At 41.4% G+C, this 19,271-nt stretch overlaps 1 protein-coding gene across 1 annotated transcript in view; it reads left to right on the top strand.

Moving 5' to 3' along the window:
* LOC126252749 (sialin-like) overlaps positions 1-19,271 on the top strand; it is a 101,064-nt gene that overhangs the window by 33,794 nt on the left and 47,999 nt on the right. The window contains exon 7 of the mRNA XM_049953655.1: positions 18,485-18,617. Within this exon, the coding sequence (XP_049809612.1) occupies positions 18,485-18,617 (133 nt within the window). The remainder of the gene's footprint in view (positions 1-18,484; positions 18,618-19,271) is intronic.

Below are 19,271 nucleotides of genomic sequence, written 5' to 3'. Positions count from 1 at the left end.
TGTATTAAAATTTCATTAACCTCATACAAATACATCCCAAGCCATATATTTTTAAAGTGAACGTTTCCTTCTGAAGACGCCTAAAATCGCAAAATCCGTACCAGAATAAGAAAAAAATATATAAATTTGACTGTAAAACGAAAGTGCTGCATATAGCCTTACGCAGAATAAAACAAGGAAAATATTGGTGTATCACATTTTGCGATACGTTTATCGGTTCGCTCGTAATTAAAGCGTAAATTCGAGTGTCCATAATAAAAATCCTATGGTAAGAGGAGTCATCAGGAACCTAATCTAATCAGTCTAAACAAATAAAAATAAAATAAAAACGATTGATGTATACATAACATAATAATGTAATATACATAGCGGTATTACTACGAAGAACAATATCCAGTGGGGACGAACTCCGATGCAGAGGCGCTGAGTCGAGCAGGTCGAGCCGCGAGCTGTATTACTGCATGAGCTAAGACCGCAGAGACCAGAGTGACACCTGAGTCGCTTTGCTCAACGCTCTGGCTAGAATCGAGACGGTGGGGTGAGCATTGAGCGGGCGAGTTCCGAGGGTGGGGGGAGTGGTGAACTCACCCGCTCCGAGACAAATCGTCCGTTCCCTTGCGAGCAGGTTTTTGCAAGTACTTCCTATGTTATCCGCTAGGTGGCTCTCTGTCCTGTTGCTTGCATCAACTGCCCAGAGGGCAGGACGTGCGACTGAAACGATCGCCGACAGAGTGCGATGCGAAGTTAAGCTGCGCCAGACACTGCACACGGCAGACGACGCACAGAGACGGCACGGCATATGTGAAACACAAAATCCAATGGGGCACTGCACAATGCAGGCAGCCAAGGTAGAAGCAGGGCAGAGGCCGGCGCTGGCTGTGTTGTGTGGCGTGCACTGTGCTCTGACCAGCAGAGGCGCTGCTGATATGCTCCATCTCTCTCTCTCTCTCTCTCTCTCTCTCTCTCTGCCGTGGGAAACGTTTGGAGCTACCGTTCTTTTTTTCTGAATCACTGATTGTTCACTCATTTGAAAGATTCAACTCTATGAATTAGTTCAAGAGCGGATCCCCCATCTCTAATGCTCACCCATGAGATTGCCCTGTGTAATACAGAGGTGGATAATGTCTCAGGTAGACGAGTCAACCTCCAGTGTTCTCGAGGCGCATTCCTTAAGTATTGAGTTTCTAACACCACGACCAGGAACGAGATCAGAGATGGTTTGACGATGCCGTTTGACGGAATGCCAAGTTGACGTGATGGCTGGGCCGGAAGCGGTCGCTCAGTTCACGTGGTCCAGACGTGACGTCACACGTACGTACCGAGCGAGATGGCGCAGTGGTTAGACACTGGACTCGCATTCGGAAGGACGACGGTTCAATCCCGCGTCCGGCCATCCTGATTTAGGTTTTCCGTGGTTTCCCTAAATCGCTCCAGGCAAATGCCGGGATGGTTCCTTTCAAAGGGCACGGCCGACTTCCTCCCCCGTCCTTCCCTAATCCGATGAGACCGATGACCTCGCTGTCTGGTCTCCTTCCCCAAAACAACCAACGTCACACGCACAGATAAATCTCACACAAAGGCTAGATAACTTTGTAGAAATTCTTCCAATTCATATGTGGCATACAGCAAACCAGTGCTTAACAGTATTGGTTAAAAACAGTCTTGGTTGCAATTTTAGTTCTTTTAATTTTCAACGACGCGTTTCGCCTTATTTAGGCATCTTCAGGTTATCTACATAGAAAACGGAGAACAAATACATCTATTTAAGAATCGCAATCGCGTTGTGCAGACTTGGATAACTTGTAAGCATGTATAAACAGATCACCTATTGAAAGAGCAAATACCTTAATTTGGTATTTCTTAGAAAAATCCTTTAGTCAGTGTAGCCAAAGGGCATCGTCAAATATATCAGGCCAACATCGCCTTCGTCAACTCAGTACAAACTAGAAATATAAAATAGTAAAATCATTACCTTTTCTAGATGGACGAGAGGCACCAAGATCAGCATAACGCTTTCCCGTTCACAGGAGCGAGTAACAGAGTAAGATGGGGGCTCAGGTAGAAAGCATAATGCGCCACAGCGTCGTGTGCCAGTACTGAAGCCTAATACAAAATCACCTCAAGAGGCGGCGCTGCGACGCAGCAGTGATAAAAATGAGAGATCATAAACTGGATATACATACCCACTAAAACTTTATAAATGTAATGCACATAAAACATTGATTAGATGGAATTACTAGGAGCAACATCTGTGCATAGCTTATCCTTAAATTTTGACGAAGTAAAATATAAATGAAGGCGGTAAATTTAAAATGAGAAAACAAGATGTATAATACAACACACAGATGCAGTAGATAAACAGATTTATACACTAATATGGTATCTGTTCTGCCAGGGATAAATATCTGCAATAGCCTCTGTGTCCTCGGTGGCTCAGATGGATAGAGCGTCTGCCATGTAAGCAAGAGACCACGGGTTCGAGTCCCGGTCAGGGCACACATTTTCATCTGTCCCTGTTGACGTATGTCAACGCCTGTAAGCAGTTAAGGGTGTTCATTTCATTGTAATAAACAGATTTTTCGTGTCATATACCACTAGAACAAGAACATTGAAAACACAGGACTGCAACTTCAGATAAAGAGGCCGCCCATATAACACTCAATAGTGCGTCATTCGGAGCTAGAACTTCTAGCAAGAAAATTTTTTTCAATAAAATACAAATGAAATTATTAGGCTTAAACAATACACACCAACGTGGAAGACAGACGTTATGCAGGTAAACTTCCCCCCCCCCCCCTTCCCCTTTTTTATATAGCTACATTGAAATGTGTAAAATGCGTCATCATTTAAAGCGACAAACTCGCAAGTATCCTATTTGAGTCAAAAAAACCCTAATGGCTTGGTTAAGAAGACGACATAAGACCAGAGAGGAACAGGGCTCATATTTAGGTAGAATTACGAGAGCTCCAGGATTATATTAATAACACCGATTTCATAACTTCTCTAAAGGCCTGATTGGCGCCAAATATTTGGCCGTTAAGGAGAGACAAATCTTTGTCTTCCATATGCCTAAATATTTAAATTTCTTCCAAAATGTTTAACTTCTTACCCTTTTGCGCAAAATGCAAAATCTTAAGACTTTGTACTTGCGAAGGACTATGGCCACTGGCTTTAAGGTTTTGGGCAAAGGCAGAGTTCTGTTTTACTTGTACCCATCTATTAAGAAGATGTTCTTGCAATCTAATTTGGAAGGGTCTGCCTGTTTGTCCAACATATCCTGCATTACAATCGCGACACTTTGTACATTTTTGAGCATGTGGTGATTAAACCATGGAATGGGATACAGCAATTTCGAGAGCATAGCAAGACGATTCAGGTGATACTTATACAGGCTATGTGAATGATATGCGTAATTAGCCACAATGCAGAGAAGACATCTGCAACGTTCTTTTAGCTAAATATTTGTCAATATTGGAAATACTTTAACTTGAGATTAAAGCACTCATCGAAACGCATCGAGTGACTTACCTACCTGTTTGCTTACATTCTTATTTGTCCAGAGAGAGCCAATTGAATCAAGTGTTTAAGAAAAATTATTTTAATTAATGAACCAAGACAGATACACGATAGCATGGCAGTATGTCTTGATGAAAGTAAACATGCTTCATATAAAACATTTAGATTGTAGAATTAGTTATCAGTTACTATTCAGAATGTTTCGTAGTTTCACCCGTAATTTAAATGTCGTTAAAGATACATGAATTTGGATTGCACAGTGGAAAGAGCAGGTCATTCCCTATAAGACAGATGTGCCATTCATATGTCTACTTCATTATGTTACTAGGTGTAATATGTCTCATTAATCAGGGTTTGAAGCGTGCATATAATTATATATTCATTTTTCTCACACGTAGTCGATCGGACGCAGTTGAAAACGCAGCATCTACTCTGGTCTGGCCGGCGATTTAGTCGCAAGATTTTATGAACTTAAAAGATTTTGTGGGTTGATAGATCCAACACTTAGAGTTATTTTCTTGACGGTTGAGTGTGGGCTCTTAAAATTTCACTGTGATCAACACTTACAATGACTTCTGCAGATGGCCGCCGAGTAAGTGACGCCAGAAACCATTTCCAGAAAGTTAAGTGATTTAGACAGGAATATAATTTAGTTTAACGTCGACAACAAATTAAATACGTGCATTAGTGTCTCGTTTAGTCTTGCCATTAAAGGTTTGACTTTTCTTTGCGTATTTTTTCAGAAAACACGAAAAGATCGTAACTTCGCGAAGTCGCGCTTAGGCTTAAATTTTGTAAACGTGTTTGTTTATTGTTTCACGGTAATTTAACTAGTTTCTCGGTAACAAATAAGTAAACTACCGTAAATAGCGTGTAACTTCATTGTTTTAATACAGATTTCAGAAAAACAGCGTAACGTTATATCAGAAACTTGCCTATATACATTTGTTTGTAGGCCTAATTCTCGTAACGTTTTTGGAGAATCAAAGTTAAAGTACCTCGTTTAATTGTCCTTTTTTCATTCAATCGAGTGAAATATATAATAAATAGCGTATACCTTCATTGTTTTAATACAGATCTCAGAAAAACAGCGGAATTTTAAATCAGAAACTTGCTTATATACATTTGTGAATAGGCTTAATTCTTGTAACGTCTTTTTTGATTTTCGGTAATTTAATTGATTTATTCTAGCTAAAGTATTATTTTTGCCATGAGTGAGAAGTGCCTGACTTGCCGTAGAATTGTTAGTTCCGGGGTTTGGTGTGATGGATGTAGTAGTTTTTTTCACTGGGGGGATTGCAGTGGCGTGGGTGTTGGGAAAGTGGACCAGGCTCATCAGTGGTTATGTAGGATTTGCAGCAGAGATAGGAAGATAGTGGAACAGGAGGGGAAAATTGCTGCCCTTCAGGCTGAGCTAGATCAGGCTAGGGAAGATCTGGACAGGTTAAGGAGGGAGAAGGGCAAAGAGAGGTGGGAAGTGGCAACAGGTAGCAGAAGGAACAGGCCTAGAACTAAGTCTGACAGTTTTGTGGTGAATGTCAAAAATAAGTTTGACCTGTTGCTTCAGTTAGAAACTGATGAGCCTCAAGCAGAGGTAGGTGTAGACAGGACACAACAAACTTTCAATAGGAAATTGAAAAAGAATCTAGGAAAGTCATCGAAAAGGAAGAAAGTTTTGTTGTTAGGCAGTTCTCATGCCAGAGGTGTAGGCCAACTTCTGCAGGAGGAATTAGGACCAGAATACCAGGTCACAAATTTTTTCAAACCAAGTGCTAGTCTGGATCAGGTGACAGAGGATTTAGGTTCACTCTGTAAAGGATTTACCAGGGAAGACACCGTGGTTATTGTGGGAGGGCCAGGGAACAGCATCGACAGAGATCCTGGGTACAGTATAGAGTGTGACCTGGTAAAGATTGCGTCGGCATCAAGACACACCAATGTTGAATTTGTATCTGTCCTGAGACGCCATGACCGGCCTCATTTGAACTCTTCTGTTGGGAGAGTTAATTTGGAGTTGGAATGGCTGCTTGGGTCGGGTGCGGGGGCTCATATTGGTGTGGTTCCTGTTGATTATCTCAGTAGGTGGGACTATACCAGGCACGGCCTACATCTCAACAAGAAAGGGAAGGGGAAACTGGCTGGGGTAATAGCAGGAAATTTAAGGGGGGAGGCACTGCCATGAATGGTAAAATACCAGTGGTTACAGGTGTTGGAGCAGCACCTTTTTTAGGATAGGTAAGACAGAAAGATGTCAAGTTCTACGAGAGGTCAGGATTGAAACAAATCTTCAGTTTAGGAAAGAAATTAAACAGCACAATTCTAGCACATTGGATCACCAATCACAGCTATCAATTATAAATTTTCACCAATAACCAGAAACTTTATCTCCACCAAGTTGTATCTCAGTCCTAGGTAATTGCATTGATGAATTAAAGTCACCCAACCCAGTTGACATAATCTGCCTCTCTGAACACCGTGTGACCACTGGTATAGGAACTAGGCCTAAGCACAATGAGAAACTCAGACAGGAGAGTACTGCAAATGTTAGAATAAGGAAAGGTTCTCATAAAAGTATAATTAAAAATAATGTAAGTATATTTCATCAAAATATTGGGAGTTTAAAGAATAAAGTAGATGAGCTTCTGGTTTGTTTAGAAGATTTAGAAGCTGAGAATGAAATAGATATACTATGCCTGTCTGAGCATCACATTGTTACTGATATGGATAAGGTAAATGTAAGTGGATATAAGCTCTCTGCACATGTAATGAGAGAAAATATGGAGAAAGGAGGAGTTGCCATATATGTCAAAAGTTATCATTGTGCAAAAAGTATAGAAACAAAAAAGTTTTGTGTAGAGAAACATATAGAAGCATGTGCCTGTGAGCTTAAATTAAATAAAGGCACATTTATAATTGTAACTGTATATAGGTCCCCATCAGGAAATTTTCATCTATTTCTGAAAAATTTGGACTCCTTGTTGTGCTATCTGTCAGACAGGGGGAAGCAAATTATTATTTGTGGGGACTTCAATGTAGATTCTCTGAAAGAGGGTAATAGGAAAAATGACCTTGAAGTATTACTCGGTTCTTTCAATTTGACACCCGTTATTGATTTTCCTACTCGGGTGGTAAAGGATAGCAGCTCACTGATAGATAACTTCTTTATAGACCAAGATAAGTTTAACCAGATAAATGCTCAGCCTGTTGAGAATGGTCTTTCTGATCATGGTGCACAGCTAGTTACAATATATGACATAGCTCCATTCAGCAATACTAAACAGTCCTCCAAGGTAGTACGTTCAGTCAACGATTTAACAATTGCAAATTTCAGGGAAAGCCTACAGCAGTTAGACTGGGATGAGGTATACCGTGAACCTGATGCCAATTTAAAATATAATTTATTTCATGACATTTTTGTAAATGCATTTGAAAACTGCTTCCCCAAGAAAATAGTTAAATATACTCGTAAGAAACCTTGTAACAAACCATGGCTTACTAAGGGTATAAAAATATCTTGTAACCGGAAAAGGGAAATGTATCTGACAGCAAGAAAGAGTAGTGACCCAGAAACTATCAAAAATTATAAAAACTACTGTGTTATATTAAGAAAAGTTATTAAAAAATCCAGGAGTATGTGTATCATGTCTGAAATCAGCAACTCTGATAATAAAATTAAAACAATTTGGAATATTACTAAAAGAGAAACAGGTCAACCAAGAGCAGAGGAAGACATTATTACCATCAAATTGAATGAAAACTTTACGAACAAAAAGTCAGAAGTTGAAAATATTTTTAATAATCATTTTCTAAATGTTGTGGATATAGTAGGATCCAGGTGTTCATTAGAAGATGCTAGGTTGTTAATGGAAGAGGCCATACCTATGCAATTTGATACAATTGAAATCTCACCCACTTCTCCCTCTGAAATTAGGAAAATAATAAACTTGCTTAAAAGCAAAAACTCACATGGAATTGATGGCATTTCCAGCAAAATACTGAAAGCTTGTTCTCAACAGATAAGTAAGATTCTCAGCCACCTGTGTAATAGCTCTCTGGAACAGGGCATTTTCCCTGATAGACTGAAATATGCTATTGTTATACCTTTGCATAAAAAGGGGGATAGATCTGATGTCAACAATTACCGTCCAATCTCCCTTCTAACAGCTTTATCCAAAATTTTTGAGAAAGTAATGTATTCAAGAGTAGCTTCACATATTTGTAAAAATGAAGTACTAACAAAATGTCAGTTTGGTTTCCAGAAAGGTTTTTCAACAGAAAATGCCATATATGCTTTCACCAGTCAAATTTTGAATGATCTGAATAGCCGAACACCACCCATTGGGATTTTTTGTGATCTCTCGAAGGCTTTTGATTGTGTAAATCATGAAATTCTGCTAGACAAGCTCAAGTATTGTGGCATGAGTGGGACAGTGCACAAATGGTTTAATTCGTACCTAACTGGAAGAGTGCAGAAAGTAGAAATAAGTAGTTCTCGTAACATGCAAAGATCAGCACATTCCTCAAACTGGGGAACTATCAAGAATGGGGTTCCACAAGGGTCAGTCTTGGGTCCTTTGTTGTTCTTATTATATATTAATGACTTGCCATTCTATATTCATGAAGAGGCAAAGTTAGTTCTCTTTGCTGCTGATACAAGTATAGTAATCACACCTGACAAACAAGAATTAACTGATGAAATTGTCAATACTGTCTTTCAGAAAATTACTAAGTGGTTCCTTGTAAACGGACTCTCACTGAATTTTGATAAGACACAGTACATACAGTTCCGTACAGTGAATGGTATGACGCAATTAATAAATATAGACCTTAATCAGAAGAATATAGCTAAGGTAGAATATTGCAAATTTTTTGGTGTGTCCATTGATGAGAGATTAAATTGGAAGAAACACATTGATGATCTGCTGAAACGTTTGAGTTCAGCTACTTATGCAATAAGGGTCATTGCAAATTTTGGTGATAAACATCTTAGTAAATTAGCTTACTACGCCTATTTTCACTCATTGCTTTCATATGGCATCATATTTTGGGGTAATTCATCACTGAGGAATAAAGTATTTATTGCACAAAAGCGTGTAATCAGAATAATAGCTGGAGTCCACCCAAGATCATCCTGCAGACATTTATTTAAGGATCTAGGGATATTCACAGTAGCTTCTCAGTATATATACTCTCTTATGAAATTTGTTATTAACAACCAAACCCAATTCAAAAGTAATAGCAGTGTGCATAACTACAATACTAGGAGAAAGGATGATCTTCACTATTCAAGATTAACTCCAACTGTGGCACAGAAAGGGGTGAATTATACTGGCACTAAAGTCTTTGGTCACTTACCAAATAGTATCAAAAGTCTGACAGATAACCAACAAGTATTTAAGAAGAAATTAAAAGAATTTCTGAATGACAACTCCTTCTACTCCATAGAGGAATTTTTAGATATAAATTAAGGAAAAAAAAACAAAAAAATATAAAAAATAAAATAAAATAAAAATTAAAAAATAAAAATAAAAAATAAAGAAAAACAAAAAAACACAATAAAATAAAGTTGTTATATTAACTTAAGTATGTTGTTAAATTAACCTAATTATGTCATGTATTGGAAAATTCGACTCGTTCCACATCATTACGAAATATCGTATTCATGATCCATGGAACTAGTATTAATCTAATCTAATCTCTAATCTAAACCGTCATTTTCGTGTGTAGATCTGGTTCGGAACAGGAGTAATCTCGTACCGAGTTGGATTCGAACTCAATTTTAGTGGCGCCTCTGATTAATTTAGCACTAGTCGACACTTAGAGTTATTTCGTAGAGTATAGGACGGACCTGGATTTATTGTGATTAGTGTTTATTTAAAAATAAATCATTTTGACACTTGTACTATGCGTAAATCTTATGTTACCGGTTTTATTTTAACTTTGTAGTGAGTTTCTAATCGTTACATGAGGGTTCAAGCAATTTTGTATCAGATTAGCAACAGTGAATAGATCGATCACCAGTTGTTACATAGGTTGTGAAAAAGTAAAATAAGATGTTAAATTTGAAATTGTAGTTGGTGCACATAATTTACCATGCACCACGTATCAGCAACGTAATAGTTGTTTATTCTGATTTGTACATCAGGTAAAATAATTATTTTTACTCAGAAAGCTCAAATGTTCAAATGTGTGTGAAATCTTATGGGACTCAACTGCTAAGGTCATCAGTCCCTAAGCTTACACACTACTTAACCTAAATTATCCTAAGGACAAACACACACACCCATGCCCGAGGGAGGACTCGAACCTCAGCCGGGATCAGCGGCACAGTCCATAACTGCAGCGCCTAAGACCGCTCGGCTAATCCCGCACGGCACTCAGCAAGCGCCTGGTATGATAGCAACATACACTACAACAATATTCTATAGATGGTAGTTCTTCTTGTAGTTTTACTAGTAATTTCGCCCTCATAAATGAGATGGGGAAGTACAAGGTGGAAACAATCGAAGGAAACAGGGACTCTGTTATGGAGGTAGAAAGTTGTGCTTGCATATTGAGGAAAAATATAGGTACATGAGTGCAACGTGACACATGCAAATATAAATACTTGATTTTTGGTGGTTAACAAAATTATTATGTAATGCCAAAGGGATGACTGTAACAGCTTCGAATTGCTCAACCTGACGAGCACGAGAAGGACAAATATTTTCTTTGTTCTTCATTCGTATCATTATTTTATTTAAAAAACATGCATGAATTTAATACATTGAATTAAAATGCACAATTATATGGCATATTGCTGCTCACTAGTATAGTATTTCAAATAGAAATTAAAAAATTGGCAAAGTACGTCCCCGGCAATGCCTGTCGTTGAGCGGCGGAATGCCAGCAAGAGACGCCGTGTGATGGAGGAGCACTGAACGTGGAGGATACTGCGAAACTCCGAACTGTCCGAGCGCCAAAGCAAGCGAGCGCAGCACGATGAGATCATGACAACAGAAGGAATCGTCATAATGGGGATTACGCGGAGTGTCACAAGAAAGTCTAGATCTGTCATGACAGTTACTATACTGTTACCGACGCAGAAGTTAAGACAGTCTGAAAGACAAAGCTGAGAAATTCTGAAGCGACCGAGAGAGCTGACCAAATGGAAAACCAGGATGCTTGATGTCATTGGTGCCTCACTGCACCAGAGCACATGAGCACTCCCAGCATAAATATCACTCCCGTCTGGATCAGTCGCGGCACTCCTTTCGGGAGGGTAGCTTATGTCGGTCGACCCTCTATTCGCCTCACCGTCTCCGAAATTCCATGGAGCACCACAACCTGTTGGAGGGACCTAGCTGCCGTGAGCAGCAGGGCCTACAACGGAGCCGAGGCTAATCGGGTGCTGTGACTGTAACCATCCCAGTGGCCTCCTCGAGGCCTGACCAGCCAGGTCTAGGAGCAGATCCTCATCCATAAGCTGGAGACTGAGCCACTACTGCCTCTGGCGCTGGTTTCTACGGCGGACACCAACCCTGCCAGCCTCTCTCTCTCCTAACGGGAGGCCGCACTAGGGGGTCGGTCTTCGACGCCAACGAGAACGCTCTGAAGATCAGAGCTACAGACAGACCACCGTTGGTGGCACTACTGGCCTTATCGCCCGCCAAAGACATAGTGGCTTGCTCTGTGAGCAGTCGTTGCTGGGGAAGATAACCGTGTATTTGTGATTAATAAATATATAACTGACAGTAATTTTTCCTTTTCCTCACCTCTGTCTCCCGCTGGTAGTCCTGACGACCGTAAGGCCCACGGACTAGCCCTCCATTATATGTTCCATTTACTTTCTCAGTCCAGTTTTCTCCTATAAACAATCACGTATGCACTTCAAAATTACTTTTCACTTTGGGTAAATCAAGTCGATTGTGAATTTTATCAGGACCTTAAGTAATTTTCTTTTACTGAAACAGTTCACCAAACAGTCACTTCAAAGAGTTTGTGGATACCCCACCTTCCCAGCGGGAAGTGTTTGCTATTCCAAATGCACGATTTTAGACTACCCAGTCAGTACCAGGGTACCCTGATAATAGTTGGAACTCTGCAGTGTCTGAATGCCAGAGCAGAACACAATACGAACACCTACGAACACTGCATAGTATAGTACTATGTGGATTCTTCCCACTAGCGAAGGAATGTAGTTCAGCACTCCTATAAAGTCCATCTGCTATGTTCCGTTTATCTTAAAATATAACATCTGGAAAACTGATCCTGAGATAGTAGCTCACACAATGAGCATATTTATATTGTCTGTTTAATACTACTGTGTGATGGAAAGTTGCAAATTTTTTTCAAAAATGTTTTGTAAAGGGTAGCTGCAGTTAAAGTAGCCATAGTCGGGAACAAGACAAAATCTGTGAAAATAAAGACAGTCACAAAAAAGTTCACTTACATTCCTGAAATAGGTGCATCTAATCGTTACATTTTACGAGGGCAGTTCAATAAGTAATGCAATACATTTTTTTTCTCGCCCAATTTTGGTTGAAAAAACCGGAAATTTCTTGTGGAATATTTTCAAACATTCCCGCTTCGTCTCGTATAGTTTCATTGACTTCCGACAGGTGGCAGCGCTGTACGCAGCTGTTAAAATGGCGTCTGTAACGGATGTGCGTTGCAAAAAACGGGCAGTGATCGAGTTTCTTTTGGCGGAAAACCAGGGCATCTCAGATATTCATAGGCGCTTGCAGAATGTCTACGGTGATCTGGCAGTGGACAAAAGCACGGTAAGTCGTTGGGCAAAGCGTGTGTCATCATCGCCGCAAGGTCAAGCAAGACTGTCTGGCCGTGCACAGCTGTGACTCCTGCAATGGCGGAGCGTGCGAACACACTCTTTCGAGATGATCGACGGATCACCATCAAACAACTCAGTGCTCAACTTGACATCTCTGTTGGTAGTGCTGTCACAATTGTTCACCAGTTGGGATATTCAAAGGTTTGTTCCCGCTGGGTCCCTCGTTGTCTAACCGAACACCATAAAGAGCAAAGGAGAACCATCTGTGCGGAATTGCTTGCTCGTCATGTGGCTGAGGGTGACAATTTCTTGTCAAAGATTGTTACAGGCGATGAAACATGGGTTCATCACTTCGAACCTGAAACAAAACGGCAATCAATGGAGTGGCGCCACACCCACTCCCCTACCAAGAAAAAGTTTAAAGCCATACCCTCAGCCGGTAAAGTCATGGTTACAGTCTTCTGGGACGCTGAAGGAGTTATTCTGTTCGATGTCCTTCCCCATGGTCAAACGATCGACTCTGAAGTGTATTGTGCTACTCTTCAGAAAGTGAAGAAACGACTTCAGCGTGTTCGTAGGCACAAAAATCAGAACGAACTTCTCCTTCTTCATGACAACGCAAGACCTCACACAAGTCTTCGCACCCGAGAGGAGCTCACAAAACTTCAGTGGACTGTTCTTCCTCATGCACCCTACAGCCCCGATCTCGCACCGTCGGATTTCCATATGTTTGGCCCAATGAAGGACGCAATCCGTGGGACGCACTACGCGGATGATGAAGAAGTTATTGATGCAGTACGACGTTGGCTCCGACATCGACCAGTGGAATGGTACCGTGCAGGCATACAGGCCCTCATTTCAAGGTGGCGTAAGGCCGTAGCATTGAATGGAGATTACGTTGAAAAATAGTGTTGTGTAGCTAAAAGATTGGGGAATAACCTGGTGTATTTCAATGCTGAATAAAACAACCCCTGTTTCAGAAAAAAATGTGTTGCATTACTTATTGAACTGCCCTCGTATATTGACTGCAAATGAGGAACTAAAGTGCAATTTTTACATTTAATAAATGTAATTAATATAAACTAATTTCTAAAGCTAGGTACTGTGAAAAAGCAACCACCATGAAAATAAGGTTCCTACAGTGACCATAATAGCAGCAGTATGATTCCATGCAGTAGGTTGCTAATGTAAGCTGAGAAAGTGTAACTACGAATTTCAATTTAATATAATAACGTTGTGAGCAGACAAACAGTCTAGTATTTAGTTTTACAATCCATTCATGTCACCTTCTTTATGTAATCACCCAGTAGGTTCACGACACTTATGTTGTCTTGGCCTGTTAAGGTTCTCTCCCCTAAACATAAGGAATACCCTTTGCCCTGACAGATGAAATTGATGAAAGTAAAATCATCTTGATGATTAGACTAATCCACTTTTCTTTGCAACTTCAGTACCTTGACGTTTCGAAATATTTGCCGAGATACTCTTCGGGATTCTTACGACTTAATGTAGTTGAACAGTCTTTCAGTGTTAAATAACGGATCCGACATCTCGTCCACAGACACAAATAGCAGCAAAAAATCAATATGATTATTTCTGAAAAGGGTCCATTAATTGTTGAGAAGTTCATTTTCGCATTTCCTTTTGGTCAGCAGCCAACAAATGCAACATCCACTGTGCGATTTCACAGTAAGTTCCTCATGTGAAATGTGCAATCCTCTCTGTACTGGTGTACAGCCACTGACCATCCAGAACATTATCACCGACCTACTATTGATATAAACCCCTCCAGGCACTAGCAGCGTCACCTGGCTAGGAATGACCTCACCCCGTCCGGACGTCCTGGGGTTGGCCGGCCACCGCTCATTACAAATGTCGGACGTCGTGGTGTGGGCAGACTGGAGAAACAAGACAGGCAGCGAACTATTGCGGAACTAACGTGAGACTTTAACGGTGAGCAGATTAAAAGCGTGTCTGCACACACTGTGCGCCGGACACTCCTAACGATGGGCCTCCACAGCCGACGAACCTTGCATGTGCCAATCTTAACACCACGAGTGAAATAGGCACGCGACCATAGACACTGGACGTTGACTCAGTGGCAGAGCATGTCATGTTCTGATGAATCCCGATACCTTCCTCGTCATGCCGATGGGAGGGTGCGAATCCGTTGTCTTCCAGGGTAACAGCTTCTTGACGTCTGTACTGCGTGACGGAGACAGGCTGGCGGCGGCTCCATTATGGTCTGAGGAGCATGCATGTGAGCATTCGTGGCTCCAGTGGACCTCGTGAGGGGCACCATGGCGGCCAAAGAGTATCGTACACTGGCTGCAGCCCACATACACCCCTTCATGACAATCATGTTTCCTGACGACAGTGCCATTCTTCAACAAGATAATGCGCCATGCCACAAGACAAGGAGTACAATGAAGTGGTTCGAGGAATACAGTGGTGAGCTCCAATTGATGTGCTGGCCCACAACCCACCAGATCTAAACCCATTCGAACACATGTGGGCTGTGATTGGATGTAGCATCAAAGCTCACTGCCACCCTCTCCGTAATTTACTGGAATTAGGTAGATGTGAGGCCAACTCCATCCAATGCATCGTTCCGTCCACGCCACGATGCGTCGCTACTGATGTCCGTCCCAAAGGTGGACATGCCGGCTACTAGGTTGGTGGTCAATCAGTGATACGACTCTGAAGTTTAGTTTAAACAAATTATTTGTACATATATAATCAACACTTACAACATTAGAAAAACACAATTTTACTAAAATCAGCGCCGCGCTGGATTAGCTGAGCGGTCTTAGGCGCTGCAGTCCCAGACTGTGCGGCTGGTCCCGGCGGAGGTTCGAGTCCTCCCTCGGGCATGGGTGTGTGTGTTTGTCCTTAGGATAATTTAGGTTAAATAGTGTGTAAGTTGATGACCTTAGCAGTTAAGTCCCATAAGAAACACAAACATTTGAACATTTGAACTAAAATCAGCGTCACCCCTCTACTGATGTTTTCCCTGTCCTTGCATTCAAAGGAAGGAAGAAATACAGGATGTCCAGAAACTTAGAAACTGTTACAGATAGAGAATCGTGATTTGTTGTAAAACGTTTAGCAGCTCTCGAAGCTTTTACTGTTATGCCAGAATTTCAGTGCGTGCCTCACTTATCACTCGGAGGACATCAAGGCGATATTCGATTTCTGCCCACTTGCGGCGCAGCACTGTCGTATCTTAGCTCTGATTGGTTCACTGATTAGAGCGTGAAAGGTAGCTATGTCATTCACTGTGGTGTATACAAGTGTTCCTCGAAGTAAACCCACAAAATGTAGTCCAATGAAGTATCATCGGGGGAGAGGAGGGACCTTGCAATGAGACCATCACGACTCACCCACCTCTCAGGAAACGTGCCATCCAGTATAACCAGCACGTTCAGACCACTATGTGGGCGTGCACCACCATGCTGGAATACATTAAATCTATACGCAATTGCGAATATGGGCAACCATCAGCTGTAGAAAGGAAAGACGACAGTGAAAACCTGTGCCAGACCAGAACGCAAACCCGGATTTTCCACTTTTCGTGAGGGGTGCGTACACGAGACGTGACCAAACACAAACTTCCATATGTCGTCAAACATGTGTCTACAACCTGTGCGCGTACTTCCATCACGTATATTCCCGTACAGGGGAGAGATTGTACGTGAAAGTCAGTTTCTGGTGTCGGCGGATAAATACGATATTGCAGTCTCTGTGTTGTTCCGAATTACGATGCATGAAGTTTGACATGCATGAAGTTTAGGTCTGACGATTAGTCCTGCTCGGGCTGACTAATGGTAAGGAGAACACCTGCGAAAAGCAGCAAATCCCGTTTCGAGTGGCGGCCGGGCACAAATTTTCTACGTCGTCATTCAATTATACATCTGATGGTTTTCCACATTCGCAGTTACGAACGCATTTAATGAATTTCATAACGCCTATAGTCGCCGTGGTGCCTGTTTCTTCGGACATACATGCTTGTTCAAAGGAACATTGCACCACAATTCGGAATAACACAACCACTGCAACATCGTATTTATCCTCCAACATGGGGCAAGCTACTTCCAAGAAAAATGTCTCGACTGTACGGGAAGATATATAGTGGATGTACGAGTACAGATTGTAGACACATGGTGGTAGACTTCTGGAAGTTTGGGTCTAGCCGTGAGTCGTGGACAGGAAGCCGAATAGTGAGGCGACCGCTCGCGAAAAGGGGAAACAAGGGTTCGAGTCCCGGTCCGGCACAAATGTCCGTTGTCGTTATTCTATGCTACAGCTGATGCTTGTCTATATTAGCAATTACGAGTACATTTAATGTATTTCATAGTGGCTGTAGTCGCTACAATGCCTGTTCGTTTGGACCAGCATGAGTGTACAAAGGCACATTGCATCGTAACGAGGAATAACACAGGCACTGCAATATCGTACCATGCTGGAAGGTGATAGACGACTGCGGATCTGCGGTTGCAGAAGATGCTCGTGTTGTGACTTGGCAAGACAGCCAAGCCACTAGGAGGTGAAGCCGAAAGGCACGCGTTTAAGCTCACGCAGGCTGGCGTGAGGTCTGGAACAGTTAAAGGATTTGAGTCTAGCAAATAAAGTACGTAGCTGTTGGAATACTTAACTTTAATCCATAATTGGTGAACATCGGTCTGACGGTACATGCAATTGATAATGGCGCCTTGCTAGGTCGTAGCAAATGACGTAGCTGAAGGCTATGCTAACTATCGTCGCGGCAAATGAGAGCGTCATTTGTCAGTGAACCATCGCTAGCAAAGTCGGCTGTACAACTGGGGCGAGTGCTAGGAAGTCTCTCTAGACCTGCCGTGTGGCGGCGCTCGGTCTGCAATCACTGACAGTGGCGACACGCGGGTCCGACGTATACTACCGGACCGCGGCCGATTTAAAGGCTACCACTTAGCAAGTGTGGTGTCTGGCGGTGACACCACAGCTCGAACGTATCCTGGCAAACATTTTCCATTATCGTTTCGTCTACGAAGAGAAATGGGCCTGTCAGTTTATCGCACATTAGAACTTACCGAACATTAAACTCAACTGTGGTCATGTTTGTTGTGTAATTGACTTATGGAAAATGTAGGAAACCTGAATCAGGAAGGTCAGCCGGCGATTTTAATCTATTTCTCTAGAATACAAATTTATTGTTCTAACTACTGTCCCACACTGTTCAGACAAACGTAGCGTAAGAGCCCACATTGGGTCTCAAATCCGACGTAAAATTTATTTTTACCCTTACCTGCTTTCAGTAACCATTAGGATGAGCAAACGCTAAAACTCTATACATCACAAAAATTGTTTTCCAAACAGTTTTCTATACTGGTTCGTGCGATAGAGAATAACTGATATTTCAGAACATTTAGTTCCGTTATCATGTGCTTACCAAAGGGCTTAATGCAGCCAAAAGAGTATAGTTATAGTCTTTTTCGTAGGACTGTAACTTCTTTCTAGATACGTTAAAACAGACTGCATGCGTTGTTCTATTCTCGGAGACGAGATAACAAATATAAGTTCAAATGGTTCAAATGGCTCTGAGCACTATGGGACTCAACTTCTGAGGTCATTAGTCCCCTAGAACTTAGAACTAGTTAAACCTAACTAACCTAAGGACATCACAAACATCCATGTCCGAGGCAGGATTCGAACCTGCGACCGTAGCGGTCTTGCGGTTCCAGACTGCAGCGCCTTTAACCGCACGGCCACTCCGGCCGGCCAAATATAAGTGTGTGTAAACTAGAGCTCCTTTACATCCATGTCATACAGCTGTGTATCTACATCACTCTGTTGCCAAGATTAAAACATTAAAGTAAATGTTGAAAAATTTTGCTCATTTCTTACATAAAACAGTCTCTTAGATGTTACACAAAAGTGGATGTTTTTCATATCTAGAATGAAACTACACATAATGTATGTGATATCTTGGATTACAGAAAATAATTTAAGTATTTTACTCCATACAGTTTTTAAAAGTTTTAGTGATTTAGGATGTGTTTCAACCTGTAGTAGTTCATTATCAGATTTAGCTTTTATTAATGTCTTAGAATGTCTAAAACATAAATAAATAGATGCGACAAAAATTGTGACATATATGATTAGATGTTTATACTGTCAGGCGTATTGCAAAAGTAGTCAAGATTCCTGTATTTCACACAGAATGGTATCCTGTCTGCTGTTCCTCATATCACCGGCTCAATTGGCAATTTGCTGTTTGGATGGTTGGTTGACTTTGTTTACCGCAGGGGCTATGTGTCCAAAATTAGTGTGTTCCGTATCACAAACGCAATAGGTAAGTTTATTCATAGTATCTTTTCTTTCGTGTTTATTGCCTCTTTCCAAGAATTTTTACTTATGATCCTCATTACCGAATGAAAGCAGAAAGTGATGCTGTATACAAAAGAACGCCTTAATAGTAATTATTTTTAGTCCTTATTTTACTACCTAGAATGCTTTCAGGATCTGTTTAAGGAGTTTCTAATCCTTCAATTGTTCTTTTGTAAACCACTGAGGGGACACAGGTGATGTGTATATTTAATTTGATCAGATAAATGCATCAGGCTCTCCCTTACATCGGACCATGGTTACCTACATCTACATATACTCATATACTCCACAAGCCATCGTATGGCGGAGGGTATCTTCAGTACATTTAATTGTATCTTAATCAAACGCATATATGATATCACAGAACGATATTTCATGAACATGAGAACAATCACTTCCCCCATGAACCATGGACCTTGCCGTTGGTGGGGAGGCTTGCGTGCCTCAGCAATACAGATGGCCGTACCGTAGGTGCAACCACAACGGAGGGGTATCTGTTGAGAGGCCAGACAAACATGTGGTTCCTGAAGAGGGGCAGCAGCCTTTTCAGTAGTTGCAGGGGCAACAGTCTGGATGATTGACTGATCTGGCCTTGTAACATTAACCAAAACGGCCTTGC

This window comes from Schistocerca nitens, chromosome 4 (assembly GCF_023898315.1).
Source record: "Schistocerca nitens isolate TAMUIC-IGC-003100 chromosome 4, iqSchNite1.1, whole genome shotgun sequence".
Taxonomy (NCBI): Eukaryota; Metazoa; Arthropoda; class Insecta; order Orthoptera; family Acrididae; genus Schistocerca; species Schistocerca nitens.
Note: the sequence above shows the minus strand (reverse complement) of the source record. Positions and strands in the feature narration are given on the sequence as shown.